General features: G+C 40.8%; 1 protein-coding gene across 2 annotated transcripts in view; it reads left to right on the forward strand.

Moving 5' to 3' along the window:
* USP3 (ubiquitin specific peptidase 3) overlaps positions 1-23356 on the forward strand; it is a 36295-nt gene that overhangs the window by 11021 nt on the left and 1918 nt on the right. For both annotated transcript variants that reach the window (XM_075208379.1, XM_075208380.1), the window contains exons 5-13: positions 3405-3486; positions 4714-4796; positions 7422-7535; positions 8520-8633; positions 13867-14013; positions 15172-15278; positions 17101-17181; positions 22072-22190; positions 22899-23012. In XM_075208379.1, the coding sequence (XP_075064480.1) occupies positions 3405-3486; positions 4714-4796; positions 7422-7535; positions 8520-8633; positions 13867-14013; positions 15172-15278; positions 17101-17181; positions 22072-22190; positions 22899-23012 (961 nt within the window). The remainder of the gene's footprint in view (positions 1-3404; positions 3487-4713; positions 4797-7421; positions 7536-8519; positions 8634-13866; positions 14014-15171; positions 15279-17100; positions 17182-22071; positions 22191-22898; positions 23013-23356) is intronic.

A 23356-nucleotide genomic window follows, 5' to 3' on the forward strand; every position in this document is an offset into this window, starting at 1 on the left:
GCGGGGGGCGGTGCCGCGACTCGCACTGCACCAGGAGGCAGTTCCTGATTCGGAAGGGACTGGGAGCCCATTGATGTGAGGTAAGCTGGGAGCTGAAATGGTGATAGACCTCAGGCACAAGCAAATAGAGTAATTTGGAGAAGCTGATGATTCTCTGGGATGCAGGCAGACTTCAACGGTCGTTGGGCAATGACGTTACAACTTTGAGAGATCTCCCTGTGAGCTGCAGGCGGGCTGGTGATGTAAAGGGGTCCAGGTGCTGATGAGAAGAGTACAGGAAGGGGGTGCTCAGCAACAACAGCAGTCTCATCAGGTGGATGCAACAACTGTCTTATACTCACATGTATCTGCTTGTAGAGGATATATGCTGCTTGTAAGGAAGTGGGGTGAAGACGTGCCACACATACTTCCTCACTTCGAGCACTGCTGATACATAATGCTTTACAGTCTTTACAAATTCTGGGTAGACTTTTCCCCATAATGTCAATATTCTGTATATTTTATCTACTGATAGAAAGTAGCAAGACAAACATACATATAATGGTTCAATGCCACATACTAGGAATAAATACTTAAACTAATGATCAGTGCTCAGTATGAAATAAAGTAGCCTAAGTAAACATTATAATTATTTTAGCTGTGCATTATAAACTGTATAGTATTTTAAGAAAGTAATTTCACACAATTCCTTTGTGATTTCCATATATCTGAATTTATGCAGACCACACTTGTTCTATTGTATATTGTACTGTGCATTGGTGATTGAAATCCTTCCAGTATCATTCTAAGTCTGAAGCTGACTGCTTTGTTATAAATGCTGATACTTTATTTTGTAAGACTTTTTCCGACACATCAAGGCACTGCTTAAACATATTGCTAAACACAGCCACAAATCTGGCAGGGACAGAAGCCTACAGCTAGCTCCTATACACCACTAGCGTGATGTGCAGCGGCACATAGCTTACCCTTCTACTTAACTATAGGAGTATATGCTATGCTAAAAAAAATATAATGCTATGGATTGTTTCAGGAAGGCGGTGGGGGGCTGGGGTGGGGCGGCGTGGCGGGCGTAGGGGGGGCCCCCAAACCAATATCTTGCCTAGGGCACCATGAGGTCTAAATCCGGCTCTGTTCCAAACCCAGTCCTCGGGGCTCCCCAACAGCGCAGGTTTTCCGGATCACATGTGACGTAATTAGGACCACCTGTGAATCTGTTACAATGTGTTAGTCAGTAATGAATACACCCGTGCTCCAGCAAGGAGAGATGGAAAACCTGCACTGTTGGGGAGCCCTGAGGACTGGGTTTGGGAAACCCTGGTCTACAGTGTCGTTTCCGTCATTACAAAGAAGATTTATAGGTTTTTACAACTCCTCTTGGTCTCTTCTCTACTATATAAATGCCTAGTGGCGTGTGTGGAAAAAAAAAAACCAAGCTGCAGCGCCACCTGCTGGGCAGAGTTATACACTGACCTATATATTTTTTGAAGGAGAAGTGACAGTTGGGAGTGGTTGGTGGTTGCCGGGGGTGACAGTGGGGAGTTTTTAACACCTTATGTAGCTTGATGAAGGATGTGGCGATGAAGATGAAGGATGAGGTGATGGAGAAAAATGATGAGGTGGTGACATGTGGACAAAACCACGTTAAAAAAGGGCGCTTGCATCGGGAAGTAACGCTCTTCCCCTGAGGAGGCCTGGGCTAGGCCCAAATGCATGACAAGAACCTTTTTAACACCTTAAGTAGCTTGATTTGACTAGAATGCATGAGTATCATGCACGAGTTAACTTGTATGATATATGTACATGCTGACATGGTTACATTTAAGAGTGGAAATATGTTGATCATAGCACAGCATTTATTGTTGCCATGTATGCTTTTTTTATTGTTGAGATGTAAAAAAAAAAAGATAGTTTTATTAATGTTTACAAAACCCGTGTTCGTGTTACATTTGTGATAAGTTAGTGACCACTCTCAGTGCTGTACTATTTCTTCCTTTGACATTGCTCCTGCTGTATAATAAACACTAGTTTATCTGTGTAGAGGTAGATATCTGTACTTGGGTTGACACGGCTATGAATGTAAACCACTGTTACCGTCACCACTTTTCTTATGAGAATGTGGGACAAGTGAACCTTCCTTTTAAAATGTTGTAGCTCCTGCAGCCTGCTTTTAGGAAAGTGTGCCACTGCTGATAAGTTGTCCTTTACTTTTTGTCTTCTTTTGTAGATTGATTTACTCAGTGATCCCAGTCTGAGCCTGACAATAAATGATATACACTTTGAGCACCTTACATTGCACATGGAGTTTTGCAGTCATGACTTTCTTATACCTTTTTTTTCAAAGCCTATGGACTGCTGTGTATTGAGCTGTGCTGTTGGGATGCTACTTAATGGTTCTTTACAGGAGGAGGAGGAGAAAAAGAAATAATAATGTTCTTTGTGCACAATACCTTCTAACAATCGGTCCCATTAATCAATATTCAAAAAAATCATTCAAAACCATATCACGGTGAAACTAGATGCTTATACAACTTTCAATTCATATTCGATATAAGTAGTCATTTATTTGCTTGTAAAATATAAAAAGTTACTTTTACAATCCATTAAAATTCTGTTTTTGTTTTTCTTTTCTTTTTTTTTTTTTTTTTTCCCTCCCTCCCCTTTCTAACTGAAGAATTATTTAGGGGTTAGGCACAACTGTCCCATTTGAACAAGCTTCTATTTATCTTTAGCTCGACAAGAGGCTTTGAGAATGTGGCTGGTTCTCTAGATCTTGCCAAATGTCACACATTGAACCTTAAATTTGTGTTAATGGCCATTCAGTCACTGCTCTGGGCCATTGGATCTAGCTTTGCATATCTACCTTTTGCTGTCCTGGACGGCTGTCTTCCTCTTGGCAGATGCTTTAAAAAGGAGAGGTTTAAAGTTTGCTGTTCTGCCCTAATTTTCTTCATTATCTTTTCTTCATTTTTGTTGTAAGAAGCAGTGGTACTCTACACTACCAGCATTATTTCTACCTTTCTCTCCAGCCTTCATCCTAGAAGCAATGCAGTGGTCTAATGCGCTTGTGTGATTGTCCAGGTGACGTTATTCAAGCTTATAAACTGGTGGGCTTGGTCCTTTCTATTTCTCGTTAGCCTACTCTATTCATGGTAGTAGAGCGTTTCAGCCAGCAGGAATCTGGATGACCAAGGGGGCCTCTGGGAGGTTAGGTACTTCAGGCAGTGGTCTCTACGGGCATTTTCTTCCCCTATATGAAGATTTAGGAATGTCTGTGTCCCACAGATGGCTGAAGGTGAAAGAGAAGAAAAAGTTTAGATTGTACTGGCCTTTTAATTATGCATATATTACAGCATTATATTGTAGCCAGAGAATGAACCAGTAATTCTATATTTTCTTTTTTGTAGCTCTGCTTTCACAGTAGAACGACACAGAAAAAGGAAATTCTTGGATAATTCTTTACTCAACAGAAAAATGCTTAAAATAAATGTAAGTATCAATTTGCATCTTTGGTTCATGCTGCTACTTAATATCAAGGGTTTATTCACAGCACAGTCGCAAAGGGGCCTTTAAAAAAATAATGATAAAAAAACAAACCTGCCACCTTCAGGAATCTACTAAAGAGAGAACTTCTGTTGCAACGCATAGTGTGACAGGATGGGCTTATCTTGCCATCCTGTCAGTGGTAGGGATTTTGCAAATTTGTTTTTACTGTCCCAATTCTGCAGTTACTGACCTCTCTGCCCGTAAACAATCACTACCTGTAGTTGTTAATAGCAACCACTGTGGTGCTCCTAGTTGTTGTAGCGTTATCTCTTTCAGCACTGGAAACCTCTTGCTTCTGGGTTATCTGTGTAGCTGCTGCAAAACCTCTGTGCTGGTGATTGTAGCTGGGTCCTCCTATCCACTTACTTTGGATGAGGACTGCTGGATAGCAGACTGAGCATTGGATCAGGATGCTGGGTTCAATGCAAGAAAGCCAAGGGATGGAAGAGAATTTGCTTTTATCTCTAAGTCACAGAACTACAGCAGATATAGATTTCTTGGATTGGGCATTTGTGCCTTTGTTTATATATAGTATTCGCACACATGTTGCCCAGAGGGTAATCCTGCCCCTTGTCACTTTAATCAGCCAAAATTGATTCACTTAACTTGCATGTGAATCGGCCTGGACCATGCTTTATCTTTTACCATTGTGTTCGGTGCCAGAGCAAGAGAGTTCTCGGGCCCCTTTCCAACCGGGTTTCACTAACTCTGTCCTAGAAGATTTATCTTTAAATCTTTTGATGAAAATACCTGCCAGGATCCCTTCACTAGGATCTACCGCTACCTCCAAGCTGAAATCTACTCCAGAGGGCTGGTAACCAGACCCCAGCACAGTAGTCTCTGCTGCAGCTTCTGACCCACTCAGCGCTTTAGTGTGGATTATTGCCTACTGCAACTTCTACAAACAAGAAATGGAATTGGTTGAATAATGCCACTAGACGGGCCTATGTTCCCACTGAACCACCAGGGTAAATACGTTCTCACATAAACATGCGTCTATATTTAAACATTTTACAATAGCTATTTGTTAGCACAGTAATACTCAGACACAGTGCTGCTGCTTTTATAAATACGTGTCCAGCAGCAAATGTGGGGTGAAATGGGACCTGGTTACAAGTAGATATTAATTATCAATTTCATTTTCTGACTTTTTTTTTTTTTCTTTGCAAGGGAAGTACCAGTGCACTCTGTGCCACCGGTCTAAGAAATCTGGGTAATACCTGTTTCATGAATGCAATTCTCCAGTCACTTAGGTAAGCAGGTGCTTTCAATCATTGCCAATTATTAGTATTATTCTATCCAACAAATGAACTAGTTTTATTCTCATTAAAGCTTGCAACCAAATTGTTATTGTTTGTAGGCCAAACAAATATATGCTGTAAATAAGAGATCAAGTGGGGTTCTACTACAGACTTTGCAAGAGCTGCAATAATGCAGGGTTTCCCTCCCTGATGCAATAGTACAAGAAAAAGTTTATTATACGCTCTATTGACTTTAGATATAAGATATATTATATAGTACTTGGTTCAAACTTATTCTAATAAGCTGAAAGTGAATTGGTAGAATATTAAATGAGCCAAACTCAGTGTTCCTTGGTAGTAGCTTGGTAGACTACTCTATTTTTTTTTTTTTTTTTTTTTTTTAAATTGATCTGGGCTTTACTGAAATCATTTATTTAGTAAATAGTTTTTTTAGAATGAATATATAACGGGAAACAAAATTGTTGCCATATTAATGCAAACCCATTAATTCAGCGCAAAATGTAAATCACAAGCATAGTGGTGTCAAATATGTATTACACACACTTTTTGGTGTTGAGTCTCATTAATTGCAAAACATTTTTGCTAAGAAACGGCTATGGCTATTCCTCCGTGCGAGTGGACGGAAAAGGAAAGAACAATATGGCATGTAATGATCTTAAATGGAATTTGCTGATTAAATAAAGTAAAAAATGGTGCTCACCTTTTGTATTGAAATTGCTCTTGTTTGACTTTTTTATATTAACCCCCAATGCACTCTGCATTGTGTAAAATGATTTTGCTGACTTCCTCAGCAGACAGGTCCTTCATCCTGGGGAATAGTCTTTTCACCCGGACGTATTCCAGCAGCTGATGTTTTCTAGAAATCTGCTTCTCTGAATCCAGTGGGGGACACTGGATACCCACCCTTTTTACACATTTTTGTACTTGTTCTTTTGGTTTTTCGCTGTCATCCTGGTTAGGATTCTTATTGTAGTGATATAACGTTGTTCTCTCCTCTCCCTTTTTGTTATATACTCCTGGTTCTATCCTTTGGGGCTTTGTTAGGAAAAATACTGATGATTCAGCCTATATTGTGTAGAGGGGAGAGGAGGTTCAGATTTACTGGTAAGTTTAAAAGTGTCTAAACCAGCGGTTCCCATAGTGTGCGCCGCGGCTCGCATGGGTGCCACGGGAAAGTCAGGAAAAAACAAAACCTAAACTAACCAATCCGCACGGCGCCGGGACCCAGCAAACTCCTCTCTCACGCAGCTTGTCACTATAGCGACAAGCTGCGTGAGAGAGAGGGAGAATGCTGAGTCCCGGCGCCGCGCGGATTGGGGAGTTTATGTTTTGTTTTGTTTTCTTCTGGCTTTCCCACGGCAGAGGGGACCGAGTGAGAGGGAGCGTGGCAGAGGAGGGGGACAGCGTGACAGAGGCCAGAGGAGGGGGACAGCGTGACAGAGGCCAGAGGAGGGGGACAGAGGCCAGAGGAGGGGGGCAGAGTGAGAGGGAGCGTGACAAAGGGCAGAGGAGGGGGGCAGAGTGACTGGATGCAGAGGGGGCAGTGTGTCTGGATGTAGAGGGAGCATTTTTGCATACAACTAAATGAGTATTTCTGTCCTGACCTAAATACTTATTACATTTTTTTGACCCAACTACTTCTAAAACAGGACTGCTCAGTAATTATTTTGGAGGGGTGCTTTGAAAAAATGATGGAGACTCTAAGGGTGCCACGAACTGCAAAAGTTTGGGAACCACTGGTCTAAACTCCAGTCACCACCTAGTGTTTCATTGTCCCTTATCAGATTTATAGGAATGGATTTAACAAAAGTGCAAAAATACCATTGTTGTGTAGTCCCGTTTTACACAGGTGATAATGATTAGAAAGGTGCTCACACTTTAAGGGCACTTTCCTTAATGCTCAAATAGTCTCCAGTAAATTTTAATAAGTTTATTAAATCTATAAAAGAATCGACAAGAAACCAGCAAAAATAGACCATATTATTGGGTACACTCACAATCTTAGCAGAGGTTCTTAAAACATTCTTAAAAATGTAGTGCACACATCAAAATAAGTCCTTTTTAAAATGCTATTTGCTTTTGTGCGTTTTTTTCCTTGTAGTCGGTGTCCTTCATTTCCTAACACGTTTTGTAGGTCTTTGCTTATTTGACTGAAGATTGTTGCAAGATACTTCAAACCTTTACCTCAGTTTGACTGGTTCAACCTTCCTGGTAATGAGGTTCATAGGCCAAAATGAGAACTTGAATGAGAACAAATTTTTTATTTTTTATTTTTCTTTGTCCTAAATTGGGTAATCCATATAGTTTATAGATTTCTATGAAGAAAATTTGGTTACAGAGCAATGTCAAAACATTATTCTCACTAAATAAAGAGCACCATTTATTTTTTTTTTACTTTATTTAAGCTGCACATTAAACTTAATTTTGAATGTTAGACACCATATATGCTGTTCTTTCCTTTTCTGATCCATTCGCACTGAAATATATCCATTTCTTGTCTTCAGTGGAAGGAATTCAGGACCTTTCTCTGTCTTGACTGCATCTAAGGATTATAATAACTTTGGAATTATTTATGGAAATTCATCATAAATATTTGAATGCATTGTCTTTTGATAGCAACATTCAGCAGTTTTGCTGCTACTTCAAGGAACTGCCAGCAGTGGAGCTTCGAAATGGAAAAACTGCAGGCCGCCGAACTTACCATACAAGAAGTCAGGGGGAAGTAAATGTGTGAGTTTTTTTTAATGTAAAAATAACCTGTATAATAACTTTTTTGCTCCTGTAGTTATTCGTATTACCCGTTTCATCTTTTGAGTTCACCTATTGTAATCATTGCAGTCTGACTTCATTATATACAGGAATATGTTTGTCATCTTTTACCTAAACATTATGTGATATCTTGAGCAGTGGTCTACTGTGATTCAAAGTTTTGAGGACCTAATCAAATTTGTAAAAAGGAGTTTTGAGTAAATGTAGTAGCTAGTACTCTAAGAAGTCTTTAATACTTCTTGATCCAATAGATTCATCAAAGAATGGAACTATGTGTATCATCAATTATATTTAATTGATCTAATGCAAGTTGTACAGACGGTGAAAGGAGATGTCTGGTTATATTTAGTGAACAGTAAATATCTGCTTGGGTCTCCTTTACTATAACAAATAGTAATTCACTGCTTAAAAATATAAGGGTCAATTTGTACTAACTATTACTACTGTGTAAATATTCAGCAGTATCTGTTGCTTCCTCTCCTGATTGCAGGGACACCCAAAGCCAACATTCTAGGCTATTGAATTGTGTTTTGCCCTCTCTGCCACACTGTAAGTCAGACAGTTATACAGTAAACAGCCAGCATATGACATAGTGGAATAGATAAGGCAGCAGGTGCATGGAGGGATATGATGTAATTGTAACTGTGGAATAGTTACAGCAACACAAGTGCAAAATGACCCTTATTTTAGCTATCTCATTACTTACTGTTTTGGTAGAGTGGATATGGTTTTAAATTGCTAATATTTAGAAACCATGATTACCTCTAGGGTAACCACAGTCTGTGGAATGTCAGGCTGGGAAGCAGTCATTGTAATTGCAAAATCATGTATTTACATAGTTAGACATTCAAAATTAGGAATAGTCCCCAAAAAAGCAAATGATTAACCTATTGGTTACATCTAGTTGCTTATAATGGATAACATGGGAATGTTTGTGTTTTGTAGGTCATTGGTTGAGGAGTTCAGAAAGACATTGTGTGCATTGTGGCAGGGCAACCAAGCTGCATTCAGTCCAGAATCCTTATTCTACGTGGTATGGAAAATAATGCCTAACTTCAGGTACTTGTTCAAAGAGGACTAACCCGAAGCTGAAAAACTTTGTTTAAAAGAATGTACAATGTAGCAAAATGTCTAATAAATGCTATATATGCAATCGGTTTATAAATATCAAACACTTGCAAAACTGTTGTTGGACATAAATTTGAGGCAGAACAGCAGTTAATCAGTGTTCAGACCATTTATTAGCTGGTATTTGTATAGTGCCCACATATTACACAGATGGCAGCCCTGTTGGGTAACTTATTCACCCTTCCCCCTGTTTTATTCCAAAGTATATATGGTCAGGTGGTACCCCTTCACTAGGGCTAATGCCAATAAGGACTTGAGATTTGTTGGGGTTTGTCCTGTGGACTGAAGGCTCCATTGTTCAGGTCCTGTGGGAAAGAACATTACTGCTGCCTGTGGGGGTCCCTCCTTGGTGAGCTTCCTTTTAGGAGGAAGCCCGTCAAAAGATTGTTCACTAGAGGAACTGCAGCCGAGTAGCTGCTTGCTACTGTTGGCTGTGTCTGAGGCTGTTTTAGAAAGAAAAGTGTTGGCTCTCCTGCTTCTGTGCTGAAGCTCCTCTCTTAAATTTTTTTTAAGGGCTTCTGCTGCTGTATGGAAGCCTGGAGGGCTAATCACTATACTCAAATTATTCCTGTTTTGTAAAATTCCTGTATTTTTTGTACAGGAGATTTAAATGTCTCTTTATCCTCCAATACTTTCATCTTATGTCTGAGGGAGTTTTCTTTTTCTTAAGGGATCACCAGAATTTAGATATTCTAGGTCTTATTCGTTCACTGTCTGTTTTAGTTGCTCTGTGCTTTTTTAAATTCCAAAATGGATGGCCAGGTCTGGATGCCTTTTGTGTGGCTTGCGTACACAGGGGCACACTTGTTTGGGCGAGATCCCTGGCTCAGTCCATTGCTGAGTTGACAAACTTGCTGTGCCTCCTAGAGAGGAGAGTGTAAATCTTTCATTACCTTTTTTACGCTGGAGAGAGTCTCGGGTAGCGACAGCATCCACAGCTTATAGCCCAGGCTGAAGCAGCATGGGCTAAGATGCTGGAAAGGTCTGTTTTAGTATTGTCATAGGCGTTTTCTTTTTTGGAGAAACTCTTTGAGGGTTTCAAGGTTCAGAAACCGCATAAACGCAAGCAGTTTTCTCAGGTTCTCTTAGTTGAGAATTCAAATTCAGAATTCTCTTCGCAGAAAGGTGTGGGCTTCTGGGTGACCCCCATTTGATTCAAGGGTGAATCCTTTTGGAGCTCAGTGCGTTGACAAACTGGTTATGGCAGTTCCTCAGGCTTTGATCATGTTAAATGTGGATGATTCACATCTTTTTTCTTATCTGAGCTCCTGGGGGAGGCATGGGCTAAGCCGGATTAGAACTTTCTTATTCCACAGAAGTTCCCTTTCCCTATCCCTTACCTGCAGAGGATATAGCTATGAAGGAACAGCCGGCAAAGATGGATACTCCGTTGGCTCACCTTTCTAAATCTACCACTCTTCCCATTCCTGGGCCAACATGGGGTGGAACAGACAGTAAATGTGAAACAGTTTTAAAGTCCATCTATGTGGGTGCAGGTGCAGCACTCAGGCCTTCACTAGCATTGAAAGGGGTTTCCAAGACCATGGGAAATAAAAAGTTTTTGGAGGGATTACAGTCTGACCAGCTAAGGGTAAATTTGCTCCTTTTGACAGAGCATATCGGAGACGCGTCTGAATACCTGCATGATGTGGCTCTGGATGTATCCCCTACTAGCTCTATGATCTCTGCCTTGACTGTACCTGCCAGGCAAGCACTTTGGCTACAGTCTTGGAACGCAGATATTGAGTCCAAGAAGTCTTTGGAAGCCCTCCCGTTTAAAGTTTCTGTACTTTTCTTTTGGACCTAAGCTTGACAGAATCTTCTTTCGAGCTACTGGAGGAAAGAGATCTTTTTCTTCCGGTCGTCCCATTCAAGTGTAAGAGACCGACATCTCATGCTTCCTTTTGACCAAAACTCTTTTCTTCCAGGGGACAGCCTTTTTCCACATGTGGGGGACAGCAGACTGGAAACCAGGCCTGGGCTGCTAAAAGCCTGTGTCCTGAGCCCTCTGAGAAACAGACTGCCTGATGGGTTTTATCCCTACCCAGCTCAGGCTGTGGCAGAAACCTGTATCTTTTGTTATTCCAGGATGCATGGAAAGCCGCCTTTTTAGACCTGTGGGTAACAGGCATTATGGAAAGAGGTTACATCCTGGACCTTCAGAGGCCTCTGCCACAGATATTTTTTTTTCCACCAGCCTTCTCAAGGAAAAGGCAAAGGGGCTGACTCTAGACAAAGCTATGACCTTTCATTTCATCAGCAGTGATCATCCAGTCCTAGAACAAGAGAAGACTTCAAAGTTTTACTAAAACCTCCTCCTAGACCGAAAGCCAGACGAGTCATATAGACCCTTCTTGAACACCAAGCTTCGAGTGGACAGGTTCAAGATGGAGTTTCTCAGATCCATCACCAACCAAGGCTCTCTCTTTCAGTTTAGGGTCTTGCCACTGTGCCACCAGTCTTCACAAAGGTCATGGCAGTTATGGCTGCCCTGTGGAGATTTCAGAGAATCCCCATTGTGCTTTATCTGGACGATCTGCTTCTCAAGAACCCTTGCTGCAGGATTCAGGACAGCCTATTTATTGGAATTGCACAGGTTGAAATCAGGTTGAATTTATGATCATCCAAAATCAATCGGGTGATTGTGTTTCTGGACCTAATATTTAATGGTACAGAGCGTCTTCCTTTTCGAAACTTTCCAGATGTTTGTGAGAAGAAAGAGTTCTGGCCCTCAGTCCATCAATTCTTCTCTGCATGAAGTTAGTGGGAATGATGGTCTCCACCTTCAAAGCGATTTAGTATGTTAAGTTTCACTCTCGGATGTTTCAGCTTAATATCTTCAGAAAATGGTTGAGGTCTTCTCATCTCAGAGTCCCCTTAGACGCACCTGTCTTGCAGCTGGTGGTCGCCAGTCTTCAGTAATGAGATATTCAAGTAATGGGGGATTCAATTGCACAATCACTTGCAGGGTCTGTCGTCCAGGTACAAAGCGATACTCTCTATCAACGTTCTGGAGCTTAGAGCGGTGATGAACGGTCTGACAGGGGCCCAGTTGGTAGTGAAGGTAAGCTCATCTGCTGACGTTCTAATCATGGAGGCAAGTTCAGGAAGATCTTCTGTGGCAAGGTCCATTCCTACGTTTGTCACCTGGCTTTAATGGCATGGCTGTTAAAGACAAGATTTTGAGAGCCAAAGGTGGATGGGTGTGTGTGTGTCTGTCGTATTTTAGGAGCTGTCGTTCTATACTACTATTAAAAAATTCAAATATACAACTTGAGGGTACAATCGTAGTGTATTTTAGCGCCTAGGCATTTTTCTGTGTGTTGGTATATTTTCCAAGCTTCCTGATAAGCCTGCAGCCTGACTGGATTCCTCCCCCCCTTTTTTTGCTGCGGGTGTGGGGGGTGGTACCTACAGTTGTTCAGAGACCAATGGGATGCATCCTCCTAGGATCGGTGGGTTTTGGGGATCATACATTATCGATTTCCTAGGTTGTGCCCCCCCCCCATCGCTTCTTTGCCATTACTCTTCCACATTATGCCATAAAAAGATCACAGATGGTACAATCAGTCGATTCACTTCTTTCAGTAGGTGTCTTCTGCTGGGTTTTAGTGGGGAAAAGGGTCCGTGCGTTTTACTCCAAATTCTTCCTGTTCTCTAAGCCAGACGGATCGTTTCATACTATCCTCAATCTCAAGGCTCTCAACCTACACCTTCGGGTGGATGAGTTCCAATGTAATCACTAAGTTCGGTAATAAACTGGTTGGAGCCAGACGAGTTCCTGGCCTTCAAACCCCCTTACGTCCTGCCCACAGCACCTTGGGACCTGTATTTGGTCCTTGAAGTGCTTCAATGGCCTCCCTTTGAATGGTTGGGTTCTACTGAGCTAGGGTTCCTGATGTTGAAGGTGATGTTTCTACTGGCCATAGCTTCTGCGTGACGGGTGTTGGTGCTTGGGGCTCTTTCCTGATGTTCCCCTTATCTCCTCTCCCACGATGACAGGGCTGTGTTACATACGGTTCCCTAATTTAGGGTTTCCACCTGAATCGGGAGATTGTGGTCCTGGTTTTTCAGGAGGCGGTTGCCTCTTCAGGTCACAGTTTCCCTGGTTCCCTGGATGTGGTTCGTACTCCAGATTTATGTGGAGTGGATGTCCACCATCCGGTGCAGCCCACTCACTCTGTGGGAGCTTTTTGCGCTGCGTGTAACAGGACCTGGGCAGACCAGCTCTGCTGGGTGGCCACCTGGTCCTCGGTCCACACCTACAAGATTTTATTGCGTCAATGTTTTTGCGTTACGGACTCCAGTTTTGGCCGCAGTGTTATGTGTGCCGGGCTGTCAGTGGTCCCTTCCTTAGGGGACTGCTTAAGAACGTCTCCATGGTAAGTGTCCCTCAGATTGGATGTAAGAGAAAAGAGAATTTTAATTCTTTTGATAAATCTGTTTCTCTGATTCCATCTAAGGAGCACTGCGTTCCCTCCCTTCTGCTGGTTTGGTGTGTTTTGTTCCCCTTTCTTAGGTCTTTATAATTACACTGAGGAGTTACAGGGGGGTTGCAGTGGGGAGGAGTTCTGTCAATAAATTACATTAAAGAATTAACTAGTTAAGTGCCAACTCCATGGTCCCTTGATAAAACCCATGTTAACAGTGTCCCCAGATGCAATCAGAGAAACTGATTTATCAGCTGCCATATTATAGAAATGTTTTAACCTTTGCTTGGCTCCTAAACTTTTATGCTGGCTACTAACCTAAAATATTTGTTGAGTTGTTATATAAAATATTTACTTGGCCTGAATCTATTCCACTTGGTTTAAAATGTTACCAGTTTATTGGTATTGAACAACATTCATTTTATAATAAAATTTGATTTCTCAGTAACAGCATGAAACCTAATTGTTGCATGTTCCATATAATTCAGCAAACTATCAGCTAAGATCAACCAGAGTGCTATGCGCACCATCCACTGCAAATGGCACATTTTGACTGACATTTTTATTTGTGCTTGCATGCAGTTATTAAAATGCTACAGTTATATTTTTGACATTTGCACATCAAGAGCTTTATTTTAAACACTTCATTTGTAGAAGTGTGCATATATTTATTATTTTGTCCCCATTTTTTTATTCAAGATGTCTACTTATCTGAAACCTATTTTTTTATTCAGGGGTTACCAGCAGCAAGATGCACATGAGTTCATGCGCTATTTGTTGGACCACTTGCATCTAGAACTTCAGGGAGACTCCGATGGATCAAGTCATTCTGTCATGTCACAGGCAAATACCAGCCGGTCCTCAAGCAGCAAGTGTTGTATGTAAGTGACTTCTACACAGTTATGAAACAAAGTCAGTAACCCATAACTGCTGTCCTCTTCCCAACCACTAACAGTCTATATGGGTCCTGCCAGAATTCACCATACTCTGACAGTACTTATAAAAGCTGTCTAGCTAGCTTTTTCATTGAGAGCACCTGGTTTCTGTGCTATGCCTATGAACGTCGTCTTTGAGCAGGCTGTCTCTATTGGGGTACCAGGTGTGATTCATGGCTGTCTGGACTCTCAGTGGTGTAGGGCTCCCTGAACTCATTGTGGTTGTAGTATCTGGTTATTTTAATGGATATATGAACATAACTCTTTAAAGAGTAAAAGGTCATTAAACAAAAAATGATCCCACCCTTAATTGCCTTTATTTTAGCCTTACTGTGGTGGTCAAACCCTTTGGTGGATGTAATTCCTTTGCAGACATCTTGCTTCATGATGTATTAAATAAATGGTAATTTTTGAATTTCTTTGGACACTCACATGTCTATGTTCTTAGATATAGTCTGATTTAGCCATTTATTTTATTTACTGGCACAGTATCTACCTAGGATTGTTTCGTTGGCATCCTAACATTCTGGTAGCTACCTATCATCTACCACATAACCCACGGTGACTTTTCTTTTCTATTGCAACCACATTCAGCTCTCATTACATTTTGGAACAAACCAAAGATATCTGTCTCCTGACCATATTCACATTTTGTTATATCATCATCAGCTATTTATATAGCGCTACTAATTCCGCAGCGCTGTACAGAGAACTCGCTCACATCAGTCTCTGCCCCATTGGAGCTTAGTCTAAATTCCCTAACATACACACACATAGACAGAGAGAGACTAGGGTCAATTTAATAGCGGCCAATTAACCTACTAATGTTTTTCGAATGTGGGAGGAAATCGGAGCACCCGGAGAAAACCCACTCAAACACGGGGAGAATATACAAACTCCACACAGATGGTCGGGAATCAAACTCATGACACCAGTGCTGTGAGGCAGAGGTGCTAGCCACTAAGCCACCGTGCTACCCGTATATCACAGAGGAGGCTTTTGTAATGAGGATTAATTACTATATACATTATAGAGCAATCATGATTGGTGTGTGAAGTCAGCTAGGTTGATTCATGATTACTTAAGCCTGTTTGTATGTTACAGTAATGGAGCAAGCACAGTGGTGACCTCTGTCTTTGGAGGTATTCTGCAGAATGAAGTTAACTGCTTAATTTGTGGAACTGAATCCAGGAAGTTTGACCCATTTCTAGGTAGGTTTTTGTTGCATATTAACAGTACACACAATTACTTTGGCAGTTATGTTTCCTGTAAGCCCTAATATAATTAACCACTGAGCATCTAGACCTTCAAAGAAATTCAACAGGACTAATTCATGTTTCAAAACAGGGATAAAAACAAAAAATATATTCCCAGCTCAACAAACTAAATGCATTGCAAACGGCTTAATCCACTTGCAAAAAGCAATACCTTTGCTGATGTTTCATCTATTGCAGGCATAGCAGACTGAAATGTCACTGAATATCAAATCGGGCAGGTAAAACCCAGTGGGAGCTGCATAATTTAAGGGTAACCAAAACTGTCATTACTTTTTTATTTTTATTTTTTTTAACTTTAAATATAGGCTTTTTATGACTGTAACTGTATTTTTTTTAATTGTTTCAATCTGATACATTTTCAAGCCCATTTTAAATAAAACCAGCAGAAATCTTTGAACTGCTACCACAACATTTATGTAATATACTACTGGGCCCATGCATTCTATGTTGCAAGTTATAAGGTGAAGCTCATCATAGCTTCTCACCCTCACTATGCTTATGCCATTCGCTTGTGGCAGTCTGTGGTGAAGCTTTGGATGCTGCAAATTAATTCCTGGACTCTGCATGGGGGAGGGCATTTGCAAGGGTCCTTGCCCAAGTTCACGTGGCATTATAGTTAACTGTCCTGTATACAGTAGCAGGTAATATAAGACAGATTAATATGTTGTAAACTGCATTTAACTGAAAGTCTTAGGAGGTAGGCAAACCGAGCCAGTTACTTGCCTGGCCTGCTGGACTTAAATACATTAAGAACTTAGAGTAAAAAGCTACTTACAATTCAATTACTTACAAGGAAGACTAAAACATTATTTATATGTGATCTGATTCTTTTAAGTGTGTCTGTAATCATGAGTAATAGTGAATTTCATGTTTTGGGCTCAATTTTTTCAACATTCATTATAAATGAGAATTCTTATTTAACATACTATTGAAGAACTGTATATGTATGATTGCAGACTGATTCTATCCCTCCTAAAAACATATGTATCATGTGATGTCTTAGCAAGTTGCTTTCTCATGAAAATAAGTTCAATTATAAATATAGCCAATGTTGTTTAATTATGGAGGAGATTTCTGTCCTATTAGATTTTTACTTTATACATTCATTCTGCTGCTGGGAAAATATTTTTGTGATATAGCCTGGATGCTATGAAAAACCATCATGGCTTCAGAAGATCCAGTCTGCCTGGGATACTAGGTGGTTAGGAGAACGAAGGGAAATCGTTACTAACTCATGTATTTGATCAACTCCCAGCTTCTTCCTGCTGTTCACGACCACCTATAGGATGCTTGCAGATGGAAGCAACCAGATACACATTATATGTTTGTGTGCTCCCATTTAAAAAGAAAAAGTTACAAGCTGTAAACTGGAAATAAAAGCTAGGTAACCTGTTACATCTGTGTAATTGGTAGTACATGTAATAGTGTGTGTAAACGCACAAGATTATTATCTGCATGACAAGCTTTTCTAAGCTGCAAAAGGCCATTGTTATATAGAACGGATGGACTACTACATGCTGCATATAAAATACTTAAAAGCTAGTCTATAGCAAAAGCTTTGTTCCTTACTATTACCTTACCTAATAGGATTATGTTGTATTCATATGTATTGTGCATACTAGATGCACTGGGCACCATAGTAAATAGCATTGTTGCTGGTAATGTGTAATACAGTGAGAAGATATGAGCAGATGCTGATTGATATGGAATGGAGCACTGGAAAAGGCAACCTTCTAACCTCTGCTTCTCTCCACAGATCTTTCTTTAGATATTCCCAGTCAATTCCGTAACAAACGTTCTAAGAACCAAGAAAACGGACCAACCTGCACCCTTAAAGGTACAACTTGGTGACTGTTATTGTAACTCCTTTTATGATTTTGTTCACGAATGGAAAGCTACTGTGAATTTTTGATGTTTTGTTATTGTATGATTAGACAGTGGACATATTTGGCAGGCATATTAATCATAGGTTTACATTTATCCTGTTTTTCCCACAAGTTCCTGTTTCTGCTACTAGCCTTCCTTTTTACATTTTAATATTCAATCTTAGAAATCATACTCTATTCCAGTAAGCATTTTAGTATCTTAGGACCAACCACCAATAATAATTTTTTTGAAATATGGTCATGTATGAAGGTACTTTTTTGTCAACTTTTAGGAATATTTCTAATTCATCAAATTGAGGACACTGAGACCATGGACTTTTTTCATTGCTTTTAATCCACCCTCTATATCCCCTGCCTGTAGTCAACTGTTTTTTTTGGGTTTTGTTTTTTTTGAGTGGGCACAGAACAGGTTGATTTTCTGTTGGGCAGCTAATATACCTAGATTTGTTTCTTTTTCATTTTAATTTGCCACTGGGCTCTCTTTAACTGCGGGGCTGTCTACCTATTGTTGCAAGCAAGAGGAGGCTGGTGCCTCTCTGAGAGCATATTCCGCTACAGCTTGGGTCTTCCAGGCTGTGTAAAAGTGGGCGGAACAACTTTTTGTGGCTTGCAATGTGGGAAGCCCAGTAACTAGTGTCCTGGGTTGGCACATCAGATATGGAGACACCTCTCAGATGGACGCAGCTCTGGATGTGGGTCTCTTAGGGACCAGAATTTTCGGTTTCGGATGTGTCAACTCACCCCACGTTCTCGGTTTCAGCGTCTAAGTAGTAGATTTTGTTCATGATTTCTTAAGCGTGAAGCGCGACAAGAACATTACCCAGGCAACGGTGGGAAAAGTTCCTTCCTGCTGGTAAAGGTGCCAGAAGAGTGATGTTCTCATTGTTTTTGTCCTTTTGTCTGGTGTCACAAGAGCAGCAGTCTGTCCCTCACAGTGATCAATGTAGCCACTAATAGACCTGACCCACAAAGCATCCAGTGACCTAGGATAATTGTCTGCATGATGGGTAGTCAACCCACCTGGCAGAGACTGGGGTGGGAGCTTGCATGCTTCTTTTCAGGGATAAGGGGTTCTCTACCTCTTAAGATTCCTGGGTGAGGGACATTATGGATGGGGGATTTATCCTCCTCGGAGCGCCGTCCAGAGCGGACGAAGTGTTGGGCTTTGCGAGAAGGCAATCGGAGTTTGCACAGTTGGGTGTAATCACCACAGTACCTACAGAACAGGTAGGGTTTATTTAATCATGTTTTGGTTCAAACCATATAGTGCTTTAAACCATTTTGAACCTCAAGTCCTTGTTTGGGTGGACAAGTTCAAGATGGAGTCCTTGAGTTGTCATATACAGTATAGAATTGGGTGAGACCTTGACCATCCAGATGTTTTAATCTGAGAAGGTCACTATGTCTTCACACGCTCGCATTTTGGTCTTGCCAATTCCCATTTTTTGCTAGTGAGAGCCTCCTTTTTATATAGCAGTCATGGCCTACCTCTGAGGTCCATGGGGATGACAATATCTTGATAAAGGCCGAAACCTCCCGTAAAACACTATCCTGAGAAATGACAGTGAGAAATGATTCCAACCCTGGGACTTCAATACCAGAGATCCAACTTGGTCCCTACCAAGAGACTGGTCCTTCTGAGCCAGACGTGGTAGGGTTCTTCCTGGGAGGTTGATGCTGTTGTATTGCTTAAGCTCTTCTGGGTTTGTGGTTGGATTCTAGACAGCAGAGACCAGATGGTCTGTTACGTAGACCGGTTAGGTCTATTGGCTCCCTGTCGAATGTTGTCCGGGTTGGAATGAGATACCAAGGAATGTCTCGACTTCGAGGTTGTGCAGTTGCAAGGTTTCATTCAGACGCAATCCAAATTGAATTGTTCTCGAAATGGGTAGTATAAAAATAGTCAGGTTCTGGGCGCTTGTAAAGGAAAGATATATCAATTTAATATGGATAGGTCCACAATACGCTCCGGCCGGAACGAGACAGCTTAGATGTGTTAAACAATTAACATGCATCAATTGACACTGCCGAAAACAATGATAATGGTAAAAAACACTACAAACTCAGTGTGATTGTAAATATGGTTAGAGTGCACTTGCAAGCTACTAAAATATGAAATGACAATTGATATGAACCGCAAAAAGAAAATGTAAGGAAATATAATGTCCAGAGTTGTAAAATAAAAATGTTGGTGATGATGAAAAATGCAAGCAAAAATGAAATTGGTAGCCGTTACTCACATGAAGCAGGGATGTCTGGCTGTCTATAATGCAGACAGGCACTTAGTAGCGGTCCCAAAGTCTGTGCTGATGAGGTTTCCCCTTTTTAGCCTCAACTTTATGAGAAAGAGAGAGACTACGTTTGGGGATTAGGAGGACTACATCCACATCGGAGACCAGCCTGTAGCGTGTATGCGCTCATCCGCAGCGGCACTACCGCTTCCCCTGTTTAGCCTCAACTTTATGAGAAAGAGAGTCACTACGTTGGGGATTAGGAGGACTACATTTGGATCATCACCACCTATATTCTGCTGGGTACCTGTCCATTATTGGAGGCATTTTGATATCCATACATTTAATCTCAACACGGAGATATCCCGCAGCGTGCACACGCTATTTGAGCGGGATCATTTTTTCTTTCAACAAGGAGAGGATTTCCTTTTAGAAACTAGGAGAACTTTCTTCCTCATTCTTGTTTTAATAATTGGCATTCTGCTGGGTGCTTTTTATCATTGAAATCAACGTTATATCTAACCTCATCAGCACAGACTTTGGGACCGCTACGAAGTGCCTGTCTGCATTATAGACAGCCAGACATCCCTGCTTCATGTGAGTAACGGCTACCAATTTCATTTTTGCTTGCATTTTTCATCATCACCAACATTTTTATTTTACAACTCTGGACATTATATTTCCTTACATTTTCTTTTTGCGGTTCATATCAATTGTCATTTCATATTTTAGTAGCTTGCAAGTGCACTCTAACCATATTTGCAATCACACTGAGTTTGTAGTGTTTTTTACCATTATCATTGTTTTCGGCAGTGTCAATTGATGCATGTTAATTGTTTAACACATCTAAGCTGTCTTGTTCCGGCCGGAGCGTATTGTGGACCTATCCATATTAAATTGATATATCTTTCCTTTACAATGCCCAGAACCTGACTATTTTTATACGTATCTAACATTGTTGGGAGTTTAGGGGTCCCCCATACACTCTCAGGTTCGCATTTGGCTGCTTCATATATTTGGAGGAAGCGCAGCCTATCCCTCTTTTTCATCGAAATGGGTAGTGTTTACTTTTCAATTGATGCCTCTATAGATTTAATACTCTATTTCTGGAAGGGCTTTCCATGCGGGAGAAGACCACGAGTTTAGTCTAATGCTACTGCAGTGGCGTACATTAAGTATCGGAAAGACTGAAGAGCTCAGGCGCTGGGCAGTATTGTGTGTGCTGGCAATATCGGCACTGTTTATGCCAGATGGCTAGAGTGATTGGCTCAAGCACATGGGATCCACATGTGTCTATTGTAGATCCTATGTCGCTCCCATGTTGTTGGGGTTTTTATTTGTGTTTTTTTAATTTTATCGCATTTATATTTCGTTAAAACGGGTCCAGATGTTGTTGGTGACACCAGACTAGCCAAAACATTTGTGGAATGCAGACATTCTCTGAATGTAGGTGGGTCCATCTCCGCGTTTTCCCCTAGGAAAGGATTTGCTTACTATGGGACCATTCTACCATTAGGGATTAGCACGGCTGGTTTTGCATAAACTGTGTGGTAGTCATCATTCTTAGATATCAAGGTCATGCATAGAGCTCAAATGCCTTTTTCAGCAAAGAATTGTTTAAGGGTTTGGCAGGCTTATGTGTCTTTTTTTTTTTTTTCCATCCTTTCAGCTGAGGTGGTTTTTAGATTCTACTCAAATCAGGTCATGGTGATGTTGGCATTCGGTCAGAGTTGTAAGAGGAAGAGATATCTCTTCTTTTTCTGGATGTTGTCAAGGCAGTAAGATGTGTTGGAAGAACATTAGATTGAAGGGTGGCTGATGATATTCTGGTCGTCTATGATTCTTCTAAATAGGCTGGCTGTTATCCGAACAGATATTTGTTAAATGGAGCACTTCAGTGTTTGTCACGCTAATGCTGGAGTGGAGAAATCTATTGCTTTATATTGTGAAGGCTTATTTTGTCAGATCACTAAGCGCTTCGTGGGTGGTGCAACACAGTGCTCCGGCTGAGCAACTGTGTCAGACGCAAAAACAATTACCTGGGAAAAAAAAACGTTTATATGTATAAACTAAACACCAACTTTCTGCCTAAGGACGCCGCCAGTTTTACTTAGAAGATCGCACTGCAACTCAGTACCCACCCAGATGGGGATCCTTGGGACGTTTCCTTGGTCTTGCTGTCCCCTAGTTGTATGAAGGAGAACTGGATCTTTATTTTTCTCTGAATCCATTGGTGCCCTAGTTCTCCTGTTTCTCCTTTTTTCTTTCTTTCCAATTCTGTCCTGTGGGACTTTGTTAGCAAAATTATTGCAGTATGGGGATATAGAGTAGGGAGGAGCAAAAGCTGTAAAATCATTTTTCTTTTTCTTTTTTTAAGTGCCTGTGTCCTAACTGAAGCCTCAATATCCCATGGGCTCATTCTTCCCCAACGGATTTAACATGAATATAAAAATCAGTTTTTCTCCTTTTTGTGGTTGATTGGCCTTTAAAATCCAAGTTGGTATAAACATGTTATGATTCAGGTCTTATGTAGGTGTCAGATCCTGCTTAGCTTTTGGTCAGATCTCTGGCTTGCAGCTATTATAACCACCTCTTATCTTTACTTTTAAGACTGTCTTCGCAGCTTCACAGACCTGGAGGAGTTGGATGAGACAGAGCTCTACATGTGCCTGAAATGCAAAAAGAAACAGAAATCCACAAAAAAATTTTGGATCCAGAAACTTCCAAAGGTACCACCACTCAGGGCTAAGGGCAGCAAAAATCCCACTCATACTTATGAAGATTCTTGTCTTTGTCCCTGCCTCATGTTCGTGTAATCCTGATAAGTTAAAGCAGCGTAACCCATTCAATATAAGCCAATTGTCGTAGCCCTAAACTCTATTTATACATTATACTTCCCTCAGTTTGTAGAAGTCGGGGTGAATTGCAGAGGTCTTCAAAAAGAAGGGTCAACACTGCAAATATTGACTCTGTGCATAAACAATGTATTTGTCAATAAAAGCCTTCGACACTTATGAAATGCTTGTAATTTTGCTTCAGTATACCATAGCAACATCTGACAGAAAGGTCTAAAAACACTGAAGCAGCAAACTTATGAAAACTGAAAACCAATACTTGTGTCATTCTCAATACTGTACATGTGTTTATTGAATGTGGCAGGTTATACAGGAGTAGATTGAGAACTAAGTTTCTTCTTTGTCGGTCATGTACAGTGTGTTCCTCCTCCCTCCTTCAGCTGCTTCTAGAGCAGACAGCTGATCATTCAGCACAACAACTGGTATGTGTGTCAGGGGATAATAAAGCCAAAAACTAGGTTATATAATATTATGTAACACATTATCTAGATAATGAACAGCTTTTTTTTTTTTTTTTTTTTTTTTTAAAAAAGATTGCTGCTGTTCTGCTTTAACAGGCAATGTTTGCTTCTGTTTCTACAGGTTCTTTGCTTACACTTGAAAAGATTTCATTGGACAGCTTACCTTAGGAACAAGGTCGACACATATGTAGACTGTCCACTGCGGGGACTGGACATGAAGTGTTTCTTGTTGGAGGTAATTATTATTATCATGTTCGTACTATTTTTAGGGATGCCTTAAAAAGTAATAACCCTCCCTCCCCTCTTCCCTTCCCTGTTCCCTTCCCCTTTTCTAAAACATAAAAATAAGAGGAAACCTCTTGTATATTTTCTTGTTTATTATGCTGTTTGTATTTTTCATGCTGTTTCCTCTTCAAGTAAAGAGTTTAAATAGAAAAGAAAAAAGTAATCCTGTAAACCCACTGGCAAGTGAAATGTGATAACATTTGACATGTTGGTAATGAGCCCTTGCAGACAGGTACGGGTCAGTGGAGAATGCCACAATTATCCTAGTGAAAAGATTACAGGGAAAGTAAATAA

This window comes from Mixophyes fleayi, chromosome 4 (genome assembly GCF_038048845.1).
Source record: "Mixophyes fleayi isolate aMixFle1 chromosome 4, aMixFle1.hap1, whole genome shotgun sequence".
Taxonomy (NCBI): Eukaryota; Metazoa; Chordata; class Amphibia; order Anura; family Limnodynastidae; genus Mixophyes; species Mixophyes fleayi.